Below are 17,153 nucleotides of genomic sequence, written 5' to 3' on the forward strand. Positions count from 1 at the left end.
GCCTCACAGTCACATTAATATTTGATATTCTATTCCATGATAACACATATCCTCTGTGGAATATCTCATTTGGTATTACCCACAGGTTTTCAACTCGACCGCCAATGAAGGTCTTCCCTCATCCCACTCCATGGCATGGTTTAGATTGATATATACAAGTATGATCAATCATCTTTTAATAATTGAACAACTGTTAAATTGATCCCAATAGGCCCATTCTTCTATTGGTGTTAAGGTACCCTATCAGGTTTTTAAAAGTAGTGTTTAATAAAGCCTTGAAGTTTAGATATTAGGAAGATGCTGAAAAATCGATAAGGCAATATATTGTCATATTTATTTCCGTGATATCTGTATTGCATAGTTAGCCACATTTTTTTATAACAGGTTGTGTGAATCATAACCTCTGCTCCTGTAGATGTCGCAGTACAGCTAGTTGCCGGGTTTTGAATTTGAATACATTTTCAGTGAACTATGTGAAATATCCCATTATACTATAATATGCAATTGTATCGCAATGTATCGTGATATATCATATATCGACCCATATATCGTGATGAGTATCGTATAGTGAAGTTCTTGCCAATACCCAGATATAACGTTTGAACCTATGGTTTTGGTTGTATGATGATGTGTACATTGTCAAGATCAACATAGACCCATCTATTTAACTTCTTAACTTTTTCTGCCCTTATTTGACTCCATAGGTTCACTATATTATCATCACAAGAGGCATCTTTAAGTATTGAAAAAACTGTAATATTAAGGTATTGTACATTTTTATGCAGACTTTTGAATGAATGAATTTTCAGACGCTTTTCAAGAATCCCCAAGGTTAAAACATGTCAAAGCTATCAATATGTTGACCCCTTCTCTGACATGCTCAAACAAAACCCTGTGATAACCCTTTTTGACACATAAATGCAGAAATCACATACCTTTAGCACCAATGACATCATTTGATATATGGCCTGCTTTGGCTGGGACATCAACCTAAAAAGGAATATAAACAACACTATGAACAAGCAAATTCACAACACAAACATAAACAACTGATATTATGGAAACAAATGCCAGGACACATACATTTTTTATGGTTCAATTATTGTTACAGAGGATATATTTTATCAAAGTCTTAGGGGTAAAGTTATTTCACTACACAGTTCGTTGAAATATTACTGCTATTTATCATACTTTTTTTTTTACAGTTATAGTTTTGTTACATATATCTAATTATGCCCAGCTTAGTGGCTAAGATTACGGACTTAACAGAGACAGGAAAACATGTTACATTTGAAGTTTTTAGAGAACTGTTTATGTTTAGCTAGGTTAGGGGGAGAGGTTCAACGGGGTTCAGGGTGTTTTACCTTGTGGGACGGAGGTCTTTTTAAACTGCCATCCTCTCTCTGCGGAGGTCAGCTGGGGGGTCATTAAGAGTCTCTTTAAAGGACAGGGCAAAGGCAGGCTCTTTAAACGACCGGGAGGAGAACAGAAAGAGCAAGACAAGAAGAGAGAGCAACCCCCCCCCCCCCCCCTCCCCAACCCCAACCCTCTACCCTCCCCCACCCCACCCAGAACATAAGACCTAGAGGTGCAGCGCTACGAGGTAAACACTCCCAAAGTTAATGCGTGTTGACCGATGATGCTCCGACGCGATTATATGAACAAACAAAGAGTGGAGATAATTTCAAGAGTGGCGGGCGACGTTATCGCTACACCCATTCCAAATTGCAGTCGGAGAAGTTTTCCCCTACAAACTTCATTCATAAACAACTAGGATTCCATTCTTATCACATTAGCAAGGTCATTAACAGGATCACAAAGAGCCATTTGCTCCTTGCATTGTTTGTAGATATTTTTTGGGGAATAACGCCAGCTTGCTTCCACTCTGGATTTAATGCAGAAACAAATGTTTTGAAGCGATTCCCACTTGGTTAGGACGTTAAAAGGCGGCGTTTTAATTCATTGCAGTCTTCCATTAGGCGAATAGATATTCATTGAGGGTTTGTTAGTTTAAATTATGAGGCGTTTATAAGATTCCATAATTATGCTCTCCAACACAAGTGATTTCTTTCAAAATGTTTATTCAGCATCAACAAAGAAGGGAATATTAAAGGGCTTACATAAGCTCAAAAATCAATAGAGTCGAAACAAATCTCTAGATGGAAATGATTATCAAGTCACCAGCATGTGATTCAGTATCTTAAACTTGATTATTGTGCCTACAAAGTCAGAAAAGGTATCTTGTACTAAATGAAAGAATGACATCAAAAGTACTTTTTTAGAGCATCTAAAAAAAAATCACAAAAATGATAAAGCTCCAGGACTGTTTTTGAAGCTCTGGTTGTGCGGTGTACATAAAGGATGAGCAGCTATTTATAGATGTATTAAAGTGGATGTTTTGGGGGCCATATTAATGAACACAACTACATAGTCTTATTCCGAGTAAAACAGCTGACAATATCCACAGTAGTACACCATGCTTTTATAAGCCCTTTAACACTAAAGATATATTATTTTTTACAAAAAAGAGGAAACAGCAAAACAATATGTATACATTATGACTTTTCTCTTTTTCAGTCTTGAAATGTTGCATTTTTACAAGGGACACCATTTTTTTCTTATACCCATCACCTCTCAGAAAAAAAATATCTACACATACTGCACTTTTCCTAACTAAGCTACTACATCTTAAAGTGATCAACCACGCAGTTCAAGGTTCGAAGAGGAGAGGGCGATAAATTAAGTTGCGCCGGCAGCTGTGTAGCAACATTGTATCGACAGCTCAGAGTGAGTCACTAATCATGATACAACGCCATTCTTCACAATCACATAGCTGAGAGAGAAACTTAATGTACTATGGAGGCTTTCCTAAGCTCAACATCCACTTGATTTCTCCAAGGCAAAAGGATAGATTACCTCAATTGCTTTACACATTTTACCCAGTGGGGGGGAATTTTTTTAATATACTGTATAATCAGGCGAATGCCATTTCTGAAGACCAGTTTTAACTCATTCATTGTCTCACTGTCATGTCTCGTTTGTATTATTTTGCGGTTTAGTTTTTTTTGTCGAGTCTAAAAAGGTAGGGAGCGTCCATAAAAAATCCATTACTTGGGTTGAAAACAGCCATGAGGACTCAGGTGCGGGGTTGTATAAACAGTTCAATATCTGGTGTACGGCTGCTCTCTGTACACTCCCTTGGTTGTCCGTGCTGACGGTGCCTTGCTTGCCCATTCTTCCACGCCTGGTTAAGAAGGAAAAGACAAGAAACAGATGGCAAGGGGTTAGGGAGCGGTTATACTTAAAGGTGGAGTCAGTGATTCTGAAGAATGCTAGTTGACAAAATCAGTGAATAAATCCACACGATCTTTCGCTACCTTTCCCTACTGTGTGTGCGCGGAAAAAAAAGTGGTGTTAATACACAGCCATGGCTCTGTAAACTGGTATGTACACAAAGGATATGTTAACAAAGGGGCCCTCTCTGGCTAGCAACAGGCCTGTTTAAAGAGCCTAGGCTGTGTATTAACACTGGTTAAGGTTTTTAAAGTGCGCACACAGTACGGACAGGTAGCGGATCATGAGGAGATATTTATCGATTTTGCCAAAAAGCTGATATTGACAACAAGTATTCTCCAGAATCACTTATACCACCTTTCAAACATTCATATTCATCCATATCAACATGTGTTGTTGCAAATGCTGTGCTGGCTTTGATGGAAACAATGCAGCAGGCACTCTGAATGTCGGTTATCGACGGACACCCATCTTGTGACAAAAGTTCCACCGTTTCAAGCCGGGAATACAAACAACCACTCACACCAAGGAGCCTGACTTTCACCTGCAAGGATGCATCTCAGATAATTGAATCGTGGATCAAACAGCTACTTTAAAAAGGACCCGTTTAGTGGCTCCTAGCAGAAAAAGGTCACAATTACCATTAGCCCAATGCAGTGCCCTGTTCACCCCCTGGTACTGTCAATGTGAAAGTGCCAGTATCGATGGCACTCTTTGTCTGATCTTGAGCCAGCGCTGAGACTTCCCTAGAGCTGAGGCTCACAAAGGCTTTGTTTCCCCCCCCTCTCTGTGTACAGGCTCTCTGTTGGCAGCACATAGCCAATACCCCTTAATTAAACCTGTCACCCCTTCACTGACAGCCACTTTGAAGAAATAGACCAAGGTAACCTTGTCTTTGGAGAAAACAAGGATGCACATCAACGCTGTTTATCAGTTTTCCTTTGAACAGTCACCCCTTTTCATGAGTGACCCAATGCCGCAGTTTTTTTTGTGTGTGTGTGTGTGTGTGTGTGTGTGTGTGTGTGTGTGTGTGTGTGCAGGTAAGCAAGCACTCTAATGAGTTGAAGGTGCTTGGTTCTCCCCACACTTGTGTGGTCAGGAAAGTTGTTTTTTAAAATTCCAAAAATATGCTACAATGTCTTAAGCATGAAATGAAAACAAGTAGGGGGTCACTATAGTATGGCCTCCTGATGCAGAGGATATAATACTGCAAGTAATGTAATATAATCATTGTCACCTTATTTTTTTTAAATAATTAGGCTACTGATATCTATATTTCAAGGGGAGAAACTGCAGGAGAAAAACATGTTTTTTTTAAGAACTGGTCAATTTTGAGATTTTTGTCTTCTTTTATACTAGTGTAAGGTTGTTACCTAGAAAGGCCTGTCTTACCGCAATTTGTATGGTATGCCCCTTATGAGCCAACGTAGTTTAAGCTTGTTGCGTGCGCGGGCGCCATCTTGTTTCATTGTTTACTGTATCCTGAATACAAGGCCTGATACAAGGACAGCTAATGAAGATTGCCACTGTTGGGGAATAAATTGCCAGTCGTCTTCCACAATTAAGAACTTCTTTGTCCTGTGGTCCTTCTCTACCCATCACACCAATTAAACACAACGCGGAGTCCCAGGGTTTATAGAGAGGCAGTGGGACATTTGGGTTACATCTTTGGTGCCGTGACCCGGATTGTGGTGCTCCAAGACTACAAAGAAAGTGACTGACGGCAACACCCCCCCACTTTGCCACAATATTGAACTGTTTTGCCACTGTGGACACTGTTGGACCAAGCTACTATCGCCTGCAAAGCTGTGTTGGCAGGATACAAACCTTCCACAATATATCCTTTAAAGGCTGTTACGAACCTTGGTTAGCTGTGATTTGAGGACTTTTTTTATGGTATCCAAACCACGTACATTTTGATTGTGTGAAAATTCTCTGTGACTGATATTGAGCAATTGTTGGTGATTTATTTAATTATTACTGTGATAGAGCTGTGTTTGATTGAATTGACTTGAAGTTTGTTACGGGTTGATAATTGTGTCGCACCATTTTTATAGTCTCCCTTCCATTTCAACATTCTAAAAACAGCATTTTGACAAACTCACAATAACGCAAAATAAAATGAATAAAAATAATATAAGAAATACACTCTTAAAAAAAACAAGATTTTTTTTTGTTGAGTGTTAGGGTAGATCCCCCATCAAAGCCAGAGGGCCCCTCTGTTGTGGCACTAGGTGTCCAACCTCCCACTGTGCCTGAAACAAGCCACGACTATAGGCCTCCAACCCCCCTTTTGAGTCAGGGCGCAACAGCTGACGGGAATCCAGCAAACCATAACCAATCAGTGAGGCCAAAGACTACCAACCGATCAATCAGGTTTGCAAATGTTCCACTGCAGTTTCACACTCCAGACCATCAGGCCAGCTGGAACTCCACAGATTCAGGTACGGGCTCACAGCCTACCCCACAACCCCCAATTCTAACACCTTATTCTGACCACTGTAGTACTCCCGCTCATACAGTCATATGAAAAAGTTTGGGAACCCCTCTCAGCCGGCATTATAATTGACTCTGCTTTCACAACAAAAATATAAAAGTGGTATGTCTTTAATTTACCAGGAACAGCTAAGTACTGGGATGTTTTCCAAACAAAGATTTTTTGAAAAGCAGTATTTGGTTGTATGAAATAAAATAAAATGTGAAAAACTGGCTGTGCAAAAATATGGGTACCCTTGTGGTTTTGTTGATTTTAATGCCTGGAACAGCATGTAAAACTGATGACTTTTAACACAAAGTTGGTTGGATTATGTTTTTAAGCCTTGAACCTCATAGCAATGTCTGTTTAATCATGAGAAAATGTATTTTAGGTGCCTAAATGCAAGTTGCACTTCTCTTTGACTCTCTGCTGAAGTGAGACAGAATGGGATCATCAAAACAGCTCCCAAAAGATCTTAAAAACAAAGAGTATTCATTGTCATGGTTTAGGGGAAGGCTACAAGAAGCTTTCCCAAAGGTTTCAATTGTCAATTTCTACTGTAAGGAACGTTGTCAGGGAATGGAAGGACACAGGCATAGTGGCAGTTAAACCCAGGCATGGCAGACCAAGAAAAGTACAAGAGCGGCATATGCGGCGGATTGTGAGAATGGTTGCACACAACCCAAAGATCACCTCCAAAGACCTGCAAGAACATCTGGCTGCAGATTGTGTATCTGTACATGGTTCTACAATTCAGTGCAATTTGCACCAAAACATCCGTATGGCCGGGTGATGAGAAGGAAGCCCTTTCTGCGCCCACGCCACAGATACAGTTGCATGGAGTATGCAAAAGCTCATTTAGACAAGCCAGCTTCATATTGGAAGAAAATGCTTTGGACTTATGAGACAAAAATTAAGTTATTTGGTCTTTATAAAAAGCAGATGTTTTGGTGCAAATTGCGCTGAATTGTTGAACGATGTACAGATACACAATCTGCAGCCAGATGTTCTTGCAGGTCTTTGGAGGTGATCTGTGGGTTGTGTGCAACCATTCTCACAATCCTCCACCTATGCCGCTCCTGTTTTTTTCTTCGTCTGCCATGCCTGGGTTTAACTGCCACTATGCCTGTGTCCTTCCATTTCCTGACAACGTTCCCTACAGTCGAAATTGACAATTGAAACCTTTGGGAAAGCTTCTTGTAGCCTTCCCCTAAACCATCACAATGAACAATCTTTGTTTTTCAGATCTTTTGGGAGCTGTTTTGATGATCCCATTCTGTCTCACTTCAGCAGAGAGTCAAAGAGAAGTGCAACTTGCATTTAGGCACCTAAAATACATTTTCTCATAATTAAACAGACATTTATATGAGGTTCAAGGCTTAACAACATAATCCAACCAACTTTGTGTTTAAAGTCATCAGTTTTACATGCTGTTACAGGCATTAAAATCAGCAAAACCACAAGGGTACCCATATTTTTGCACAGCCAGTTTTTCACATTTTATTTTATTTCATACAACCAAATACTGCTTTTCAAAAAATCTTTGTTTGGAAAACATCCCAGTACTTAGCTGTTCCTGGTAAATTAAAGACATACCACTTTTATATTTTTGTTGTGAAAGCAGAGTCAATTATAATGCCGGCTGAGAGGGGTTCCCAAACTTTTTCATATGACTGTATGTACACATCACCAGGCTCTGGAGCATTAATGCAGGTACCCCCACTCTGCCTTGACAACAGCCCTGCTGCGAGACCAAGTTACCAGACCAACAGGTCAGCTTACAGCCTGTCAAGTGTAACCTCTCTAATGCCTCAGCCAGCGGTCCAGTCAACGGTGGTCTCCGCCCTCCTGCCCCAAGCCAGCATGCTTGAACCCACAACCATTCTGTCACCTCAAAGCTTTTCACTCCCCGGCTTCCCAGAAATGCAAACTGTACAGCAGCTCACTAATCACCCAATGAACCCCCCTATGCAACCCATGCTGTTCAGCCCAACTCTCCGGTCTACACCAGTTATGCATATCCCACCCCTGCACCGCAAGTACCTGTGTCAAGTTTTCAAACACCCCAAACAGTTAACATTCCGAGTAACCCCCATGCTGCTGGGCAGACCCTCCCAAAGTCAGATAATGGACCAAACCCCCAAATGCATATGTCACGAGCTACTGTTCAATTTCCACAGGACCTGGCCTGGAGTGAAAGAGCCCCAATGTTCCAATCTGCCACCGGTGCATGGAGCCCCAGCACAGCCAGACCACCTCCACTGGATGCAGCTTTTGACCACATAGCCCCGACCTATGTGCCTGCCCCAACATATCTACCAACGTCTGCATCATACCCTCAAGCAAGCATGTATCCAAATGTCTTTCCCCAACCCACACCCATACATCCGTCCTACACCCCACATATGCACCCCAGTCTTTCTGAGCCACTACAAAGACCTCCTAGCAGAGCTCTCACCAACCCGAGCCTTCCACTGGCTGCCTATGGTGGCTTCATGCAAACTCACCAGGTGAACAATGTCCAAGCCTTCACTGGCCATGCAGACAGCAAGATTCTCGTAGAGGACTGGGTCTGTGACATGCAGTATCTCCTGGAGGCAGTGGAGCTCCCCATGCACCTTTGATTCTCTACTGTTGTGCGACACTTGAGTGGTGAGGCCAGAAAGCTGGTTCTGAATCTACATCCCAATGACTAAACCCCTGAGAAAGCATTTGAGGAACTGAAGGCAGAGTATGGGGACACACACGGCTCCATAGATCCACTAGCTGACTTCTACGAGCGTAGCCAGAGGACAGGAGAGTCCCCCTGCTCTTATGCTATTGCACTGGAGGCAAAGCTGCGGGCTGTGGAAGAAAGTCAAAGAGGGGAGAAACCTTTCCCTGACCGCGATAGTAAACTCACCCGGCAGTTTTTAAGAGGGCTTAATGATGAGGTGGTCTATGCAAGGATTGCACCAATGAAGTCCAGGCTTTTGAGTTTCCGAGAGCTACAAGATGAGCTCAGAAACCTAGCAAAAGAGACAAATAAGTTCCAGTCACAACAAAAGGCAAAGAAAACGTATGCACAAGTGCATGTTACACCAGAGGGTGGCACAAATCTGAGGACAGAAAAGACAAAGCATAACGCGGAGTGGTCAGAGTTGTCAGAGATGGTCAAGAAATTGGCTCTCAACCAAGAAGAGCAGATGGCCAAACTGTCTCGACTGGAATCAAAAATTGCTGCCCCACCCACTGTTCCCCCATTAAGAGTCCAGCCACCTACTGGCACTGCAAACCAGAACTCGAGTTTTGAATGCTACCGGTGTGGAAAGCAAGGTCATACAGCCCGTGTCTGCAGAGCGGTGCTCTCTAATCCAAATCCGTCCTGGACTCACCAACCACAGCCTATGCAGAGGAAAACACATCCAACTCAGCTCAGCATTTAAACGCCTAGAGCCTGTGGTCGCCGGGGCAACCATGGGCAAGGAGCAAGACCCCCCACTGCAGATGAAGGAAACTGGCGGTGAGAACACCCCATTAGTGGGTCCGAGGAACGAGGGGGAGGTGGAGGTCAATGGGATGAAGTGCAAAGCTCTCATTGACTCTGGCTCTCAGATAACCAGTATTACTCACAGATATTGGTGCAACCACCCCACCCTTAAGAACCAAAAGTTGCAGTCTTCTAAAGTACCTGCAGGTCAGAGTGTCCCCTACTATGGTGTCCTGCACATTAATTTGAAAGCACTGGGGAAAGAGTTCAAAACTGTGCCTGCCTGTGTTGTTCCTGATACTGAGTTTCGCTCCTCTGTCCCTTTACTTGTGGGAACAAATGTCATCCATGCCTCCAGGAGTCACCTCAAAGCAGCCTACGGCCAGCAGTTTCTTCATAGGGCTAAGGAAAACCACCCCGAGTGGTACACCGCTCTACTGGAGATAGACAACACTGACTGTGGTGCAACGAATGACATGGTGGGCCCTGCTGTGTATACTGGCCGTAAGATACAGATTCCTGCAGGAAAAGAAAGAGACTTAAGGTGTGAGATAAGAGCTGGCCCATATCAAAAGACTTATACTGCCCTGATTGAAAGCAGCTCCTTCCTGCAGCTTCCCAGAACTTCCTGGTTGCCAAAGTTTGTGCTGATGTAAAGAGAGGCTGTGCCCCTGTCAGAGTGATGAACCTGTCCCAGCATGCTATTGTGATCAAGGCATACACACACCTGGCCAATGCATTCCTGGTGGACCATGTGGTGGAATTTTCAAACAACAAGCAGAGTGGCTGTCAAAGTACTGGTAGTAAGAAGGCATGCCAGAGTCTGGACCATGTAGTGGCATGTAAGGTAGACTTAAGTGAAGCAGCAGTCGAAAATGAGCACCAGCGCTCCCTCCTTAATGATCTGGTGGAGAGGAATGTAGGTGTTTTCTCCCAGCATCCCCTGGACTACGGCCACACAAAAACAGTGCAACACGACATACCCCTGGTAGACCCTAAGCCCTTTCGACTCCCATACCGCAAGATTCCGCCTTCGCAGTGGCAAGACGTGAGGAGGCTGTTGACGGAGATGGAGGCAACAGGAGTCATCAGGCCTAGTAAGAGTCCATATGCTTCCCCAGTGGTGATTGTCACAAAGAAAGATGGGTCACTAAGGTTGTGCGTTGACTACAGGAAGCTAAACTCATACAGCACGAGAGATGCATTCCCCTTGCCCAGAATAGAGGAGGCTCTGGAAGCCCTGGGCCAAGCAAAGTACTTCTCCACGCTTGACCTCACATCTGGTTACTGGCAGGTGGAGGTGGCGGAGCAGGACAAGCACAAGACAGCATTTAGCACCCCCATGGGGTTGTTTGAGGCCAAAAGAATGACCTTCGGGCTGCAGAATGCTCCGTCCACCTTCCAGAGGCTTATGACCTGCTGATTCGGGGATTTGAACTTCACCCACCTCCTGATCTATCTCGATGACCTCATAATTTTCTCCAAAACCTTTGACGAACACCTGGAGAGGTTGCAGCTAGTGTTCGACAGGCTTCAGGAACATGGCTTGAAGTTGAAGCCCTCCAAATGCCATCTTGTGAGAAAAGAGGTGCATTACTTGGGTCATTTGGTCTCTGCAGAGGGGATCAAGACAGACCCAGAGAAGATCAGCAGGGTTAAGGACTGGGAGAGGCCCACAAACCGGAAAGAAGTGCTGCTGTTCTTGGGGTTCGCTGGATATTACAGACGGTACGTTGAAGGCTACTCAAGTATAGTTGCTCCTTTATACCGCCTCACATCTGGTGACCTCAGAAAGAAAATAAGAGGAAAGAAAAGTTTGGGTCCTGAACCACCCTTTTTGTGGACTACCGAGTGTGGAGAGGCCTTTCATTCCCTAGGACAAAAGTTGACAACTGCTCCAGTGCTGGCCTATCCAGATTACAGCCAGCCTTTTGTGCTTCAGACTGATGCGTCGGGAGAGGGGCTTGGTGCGGTCTTGACTCAATTCCAGGGTGGAACCGAGAGGGTCATAGCCTATGCGAGCAGAGGCTTGAGCCCAGCTGAGTAGAGGTATCCTGCACCCAAACTGGAGTTTCTTGCTCTGAAGTGGGCCGTGACAGACAAGTTTTATGACCATCTATATGGGCGTCCATTCTCTGTCCAAACAGACAACAACCCACTCAAATATGTGATGTCCTCGACGAAGCTGGATGCAACAGGCCAGCGGTGGGTGTCTCGACTTTCTGCGTTCGACTTTGACATTCAGTATCGAAGGGGACGGAGTAACGCAAATGCTGACGCCCTCTCCCGTATGTCCAACCAGGAGGTCACGCAGGTCCTACAAACCTGTCCTCAGCGAGTAACAACCAGAGAGAAGGAGCGCATAGAGGCACAGCCCACCCAAGAATCAGGCAGCTCCCCCAGTAAGAACACTGCTACAGTGGAGCCTAAACCACCTAACCCTCAACTGCCCATGTCTAATGAGCCCTATAAGGAGGTGCCTGCCATGACAAAACAGGAGATCCGTGTGGGGCAGAAAGAGGACCCTGTCATTGGCCCAGTCTTGCACTTTAAAACTTTAAACCAAAAACCAAATCGCAGCGAGAGAATAAGTGGTGGTGGGCAAGTGTGCCTTCTCTTAAAAGAGTGGAGGAGAGTGGTGATAAGGGACAGTATCATGTATCGCCGCATCCAGGACGGCCAAAGGGGAGTAGTGGAGCAGTTGGTATTGCCAGAGAAGCTGCGCGCAACAGTCAAGACTGCTCTCCACAATGACTCAGGGCATCTAGGATTCGAGAGGACGTTGCAGATGATAAGAGAGAGATTCTACTGGCCAATAATGTTCCAGGACATCAAGGCTTGGTGTGAGCAGTGTGAAAGGTGCTGTCTCAGGAAGACCCCAACTGCAGGCCTCAGGGCTCCACTGGTCAGTATCCACAGCAGTACCCCCATGGAACTTGTGTGTGTGGATTTGTTGTGCCTGGAGAAGTCAAAGGGTGGCATTGAGAATGTGCTCGTGGTTACAGACCACTTTTCCCGCTACGCACAGGCCTACCCGACAAAAGACCAAAAGGCCTGCACAGTGGCCAGAGTTCTGTGGAGAAACTTCTTCTGCCGGTTTGGTTTCCCCCAAAAGCTTCATGCAGACCAAGGGCGCAATTTCGAAAGTGCTATTGTTGAAGAGCTGTGCAAGTGTACTGGCATCACTAAAACCCACACAACCCCTTACCACCCCCAGGGCAATGGGACCACCGAAAGGTTCAATCGCACCCTCATGAACATGCTGGGGACGTTGGAGCCTCACTTAAAGCCCAGCTGGCATGAGCATGTCGACGCAATGACACATGCCTATAACTGCACACAGCACAATTCCACTGGGTACACACCATACTACCTGATGTTCGGTAGACATCCCAGGCTCCCAGTCGACCTGGTCTTCGGGCTTTCTACCCCCAATGAGCCATGCGAATACAGTGAGTATGTGCAAACTCAGCATGACAGTCTGTCACAGGACTATGCCCAGGCTAATCAGACTTCTCGGCATGCTAAGGCACAACAGAAAAAGCACTATGACAAGAAGACTAAGGGTCAAGACTTCAGACTAGGGGATAGAGTCCTCATCAAAGTGTGTCATGTGGAGGGTCGGCAGAAACTTGGAGACAAATGGGAGTCACGTCCATACATTGTGGTGAAGAAACAGCCCAGCACTCCTGTGTATGTGTTGCGATCAGAAGATGGTGAAAGGGAGAGAGTGGTACACCGCAACCTACTTACACAGTGTATGTTCCTTCCAGTGGAGCAGGCTGGTGAAGTGACAGAAGAAGTTGAGTCGGATACAACAGAGGACGAGGAAATGGACGATACAGAGGATGTTGTGGAGACAGTTCTACCTGGGACCACAGATGGGCAGGTTGAGCACCCACACATGGAGGAAGGCAATGTGGAGGAAGAGGAGTTGGATTACGGACAAATGGATCAAGGAGAGGAGGAAAATACAAGTGCTAGCGATGTCAAATCGCCTGACAAGCCCAGTGCTAGGAGAAACCCACAGAGAAATCGACATCCCCCAAAAAAGTTATCTTACGAGACACATGTCTTGATGTCAGAAGAGGACCGGAGAAGGAGAGAAAGGGGATGGGAGTTGTGGCAAAGGGCCAAAATGAGAAAAGCAGCAAGGCTTACGTAAAACAACAAAGCCATATCTAGAGAGGGCCCTTGGTGCACATACATTCTCTATGCAAGACACATAGTCATCACATTAGTTTTTATTATCTTGTTGCTGTGCATAGTGATATGTGTTCTGTTTTGCTTGTCATGGGACGCCATCAAGTAAAGAAGGGGTAGATGTAAGGTTGTTACCTAGAAAGGCCACTGTGTGGCGCTGTCTTACCGCAATTTGTATGGTATGCCCCTTATGAGCCAACGTAGTTTAAGCTTGTTGCGTGCGCGGGCGCCATCTTGTTTCATTGTTTACTGTATCCTGAATACAAGGCCTGATACAAGGACAGCTTATGAAGATTGCCACTGTTGGGGAATAAATTGCCAATCGTCTTCCACAATCAAGAACTTCTTTGTCCTGTGGTCCTTCTCTACCCATCACACCAATTAAACACAAGAGTCCCAGGGTTTATAGAGAGGCAGCAGGACATCTGGGTTACACTAGTATGAATCAAAGGTCCAACATGTAGGGGAGAACGGGGTAATTTGTCACATGGGTTGGATGTCACATTCATTATATCTCGCCACCAGAGCGCGCTAGCTCTGAAATGTTGATATAAAAATGGTCCAGAATTGGGATCAGAGGTCACATACATAGACTTCCTTGGAGTTAGACTGCTGCATTTCAGGTGAGAGGATGTTTTGTGTTTTTCATGTCAAATTCAAAATATTTTGCTTCTCAGTATTTTTCTTCTAGGCTTTTACACAATGGGTTTATAACAAAACACTTGTTACCCTCAGAAAGTGTGAAGGGTAAACTATAGTTTAGATTGTGGTTAGCAAGCTAATTAGTTGTCAGATGGTTGTTGGCCTTGATGCTAGCAAGAAATTCAAGTTGGGGTTGGTCGTCAAACTTTTTGGGGGGTTGGTTGTCACATGTCATCTCAAGGCTGCAGCCAGAAAAGGAACCCAATAACGAAAGAAATTGTCAAGCTGTATCCTCACTGACACCCCAGAGAAGGAAAGAATAGAGCAGGAAAAGGCAGCTAGCAAGCAAAAGAAAAAAGGGCAACAAAATCAAAACAACCCAGTGCATCCCAAACTATACCAGCTGCCAAGGCTACAGAACGTTATGTAGGCCTATTTGTCAACTTGACAATGCAATTAAACATTCAAATTTGGTTCTGCCTCCTTGCCTTCTTTTTAAGATTTTTCCCATTAAGATAACATTGTGACAAACAACCCCATAGTGTGTGACAACCGACCCCTTGATGGGGTTGGTTGTCACAATGTGTCAGAGTGTCTTTGATGGTAAATTACTTCTTCATTACAATAAGTTGGAAAAAAAGAGAGACACATTTCTAGCCAACACCTTAAGCTTCAATTTAATGTAGGAATGGCTATTGACAGATGTTTTGGTGATGAGCAATTCTCACTAGAGTAAAAAGTGTGCCTACTTACCCCGTTCTCCCCTACATTAAGACACAGATTAACTGTGTCTGTTTGCATCTGCATATTTCTTCTATACAACTATCTTTAAAGGCCATTATTTCAACATTTGTTTTTTTCAATACTCTAAACCAAAAATCTCAACTAAGCACTAACATCAACTAAAACTAGGCTATTACAGTAAGATTTTGTTTATATGTTTTTAATCGTCTGATTGCTCAGTTTTCTTCTTAAAAACATGCAGAAAATGCATTTTTAAGACCTGTACATAGAATTGTTTTTATTAAGAAAATGAAAAATATGCAACATGACACTTAGCATGATGCATTGCAGTAATTCACAAAGTAACTCATTATGTTATCCATTTGCAGTCAGTGGCTAAGTAAAAGTGATTCAAAAAACATATACATTATGACACAAAATAAAAGTAAGCCATCTTGTCTGAGGTCTGGATTGTATTTCTAGCTTGTGGCGGAGCTCAGCACACATACAGTAAATTGATTAAACTAACCCATTGGATCACACAATCAATACGTTCTTATATTTTGACCTCCTCTGACAAAAGAGATTTTATTTTTTAATTGTGAATGGTGTGGAAATCATAGCAGAGCCTACGAGTCCTACGTTTATTTGAATTGTTGTTCTGGTCCCTGCATGTACAGCAGTGCAGTCTAGTGTTCTGTTCTGTATTTTAGCAGTGCTATCATTCCAGTGCGCTCTGCAGCAAAAGATGAGACCTTGGCCCACTTTTATTTCTGTGCCTTGTCAAAAGCTGACACAGTATTGTCGAACATGATCTCAGTGGTTTTAACTTTGTGTGAACTCTGTGGCGATCGGAGCTATTCACAGCTCTTCTGCAGAACAAGGCAAAATGTGTCATTGTGAGTGTGAGGGAATTTTGGGTCTTTAGTTGTAATATTAATGGGAAAGATTAATAGGCCATATATGCCTATCTTGTGTGTCTGTCTCTCAGACTCTAGGTCAGCCTTGGAGCCTGTTAGGAGACACTTAGGTCAGTTGTTTAGATAAAGTCTCATCTCCTTAGACTCCAGGGGCCGGTTTCCCGAAGCCTTCTTAGAGCCTTCTTAACGCTACGTCATTCGTAACCCCTACGTAGAGTTCCTACTTAACATTTCGCCTGTTTCCCGAAACGTTCTTTGCTACGAATCTCTTTCGTACGTCATACGTTGGTAAGGTTGGTCTGGAGCGCCCTCGGAGCCTTCTTAGATCTACCGTAGGGGTGTTTCAGCTCTCGCTTGTGTCATTTAACTAATAAATCTGACTGTATTTCATATCAAACGGACACAGCGATGACTGTATTTAATAACAAACTGTTAAAAACGATCCAACTGTATTGTATATCACATATATTTAAAGTAGGCTATTTGATATTTTAGCAGAATACCATTCACAAAGTGTTCAAACTATATGAACAAGTACTTTTTCGTCATCTAACTGACTTGCATTAACTGAATGGATGCGATGTCCGTCAATATGAAAATAATTTATACGTGATACACTATAGCCTGCAGTCGGATCGTTTTTATCAGTTTGATATTTAATACAGTCATTGCTGTGTCCCTTTGATATGAAATACAGTCAGATGTATAAGTTTAATGACACAAGTGAAAGTCCCTGCGATCGCTGTGGCATCGCCAGAGATACAGACCCCCACATATCCTTCTGTTAAAGCACCATGCACCATGCGTAAAACGGACACAAGTGACATCCCTGTTGCGCATGGAACTGCCACACATTCATGAAGAAAATAATTGCTGGAAACAATCTTAATCTTAATCTCCTCCGCTGTTTCTATATTTTCTATATATTTTTTAAAATCAGTATAGGCTATGGTAGTATGTTGTCTCCGGGGCTGGATACTATTGAGAACCTCCGAACTGTGTTCCACACGGCTCGTCTGGCTCAGCTGACAGCAGCCGGGCAGAGTTTGTCGGATCCTCTGGCTCAAAACATGTAAACGTGTGAAAAAAATTATTAATAATCAATTAAAGCTTACCTTAAAATAAGTGTGCCATGTTAATGTTTATTGTATTTAGGATTTTAGCTCATTTGGACGCTGTTTTGGCCGTCTGTTTTTATTGATATAGGCTATTGGCGATATTATATCTACTTTCAGTTTCCTTACTGACCCACCACGAAACGTGATTAGTGTTCTTAAAGATACTTAGATTATAAAACAAGAGGTCCAAAACACAGATGATGGTTAAACAAACTAATTTATGACTTTATATTACACTAGAAATGCACGGGTAGATTTGATTACGCAGCATAAAGAGAACGCTGGCGCTTCTAGTGTTAAATACATGT

At 43.6% G+C, this 17,153-nt stretch overlaps 1 protein-coding gene across 2 annotated transcripts in view; it reads right to left on the bottom strand.

Annotated features, from left to right (window-relative positions):
• Positions 1-17,153, bottom strand: part of khdrbs3 (KH domain containing, RNA binding, signal transduction associated 3) — a 135,151-nt gene that overhangs the window by 3,319 nt on the left and 114,679 nt on the right. The window contains exons 9-10 of one of the 2 annotated variants that reach the window (XR_013845311.1): positions 3,112-3,244; positions 936-990 (exon numbers count right to left, since the gene is read on the bottom strand). Coding sequence is in view for 1 of the 2 variants with exons in the window: in XM_080045708.1 (XP_079901834.1) it covers positions 3,162-3,244 (83 nt within the window). In the remaining variant the exon portion in view is untranslated. Of the gene's footprint in view, positions 1-935; positions 991-2,056; positions 3,245-17,153 lie in introns of those variants that run through there. The other variant, XM_080045708.1, reaches the window with a different exon arrangement.

The sequence above is a fragment of the Ammodytes marinus genome (genome assembly GCF_949987685.1).
Source record: "Ammodytes marinus genome assembly, chromosome: 17".
Lineage (NCBI taxonomy): Eukaryota > Metazoa > Chordata > Actinopteri > Uranoscopiformes > Ammodytidae > Ammodytes > Ammodytes marinus.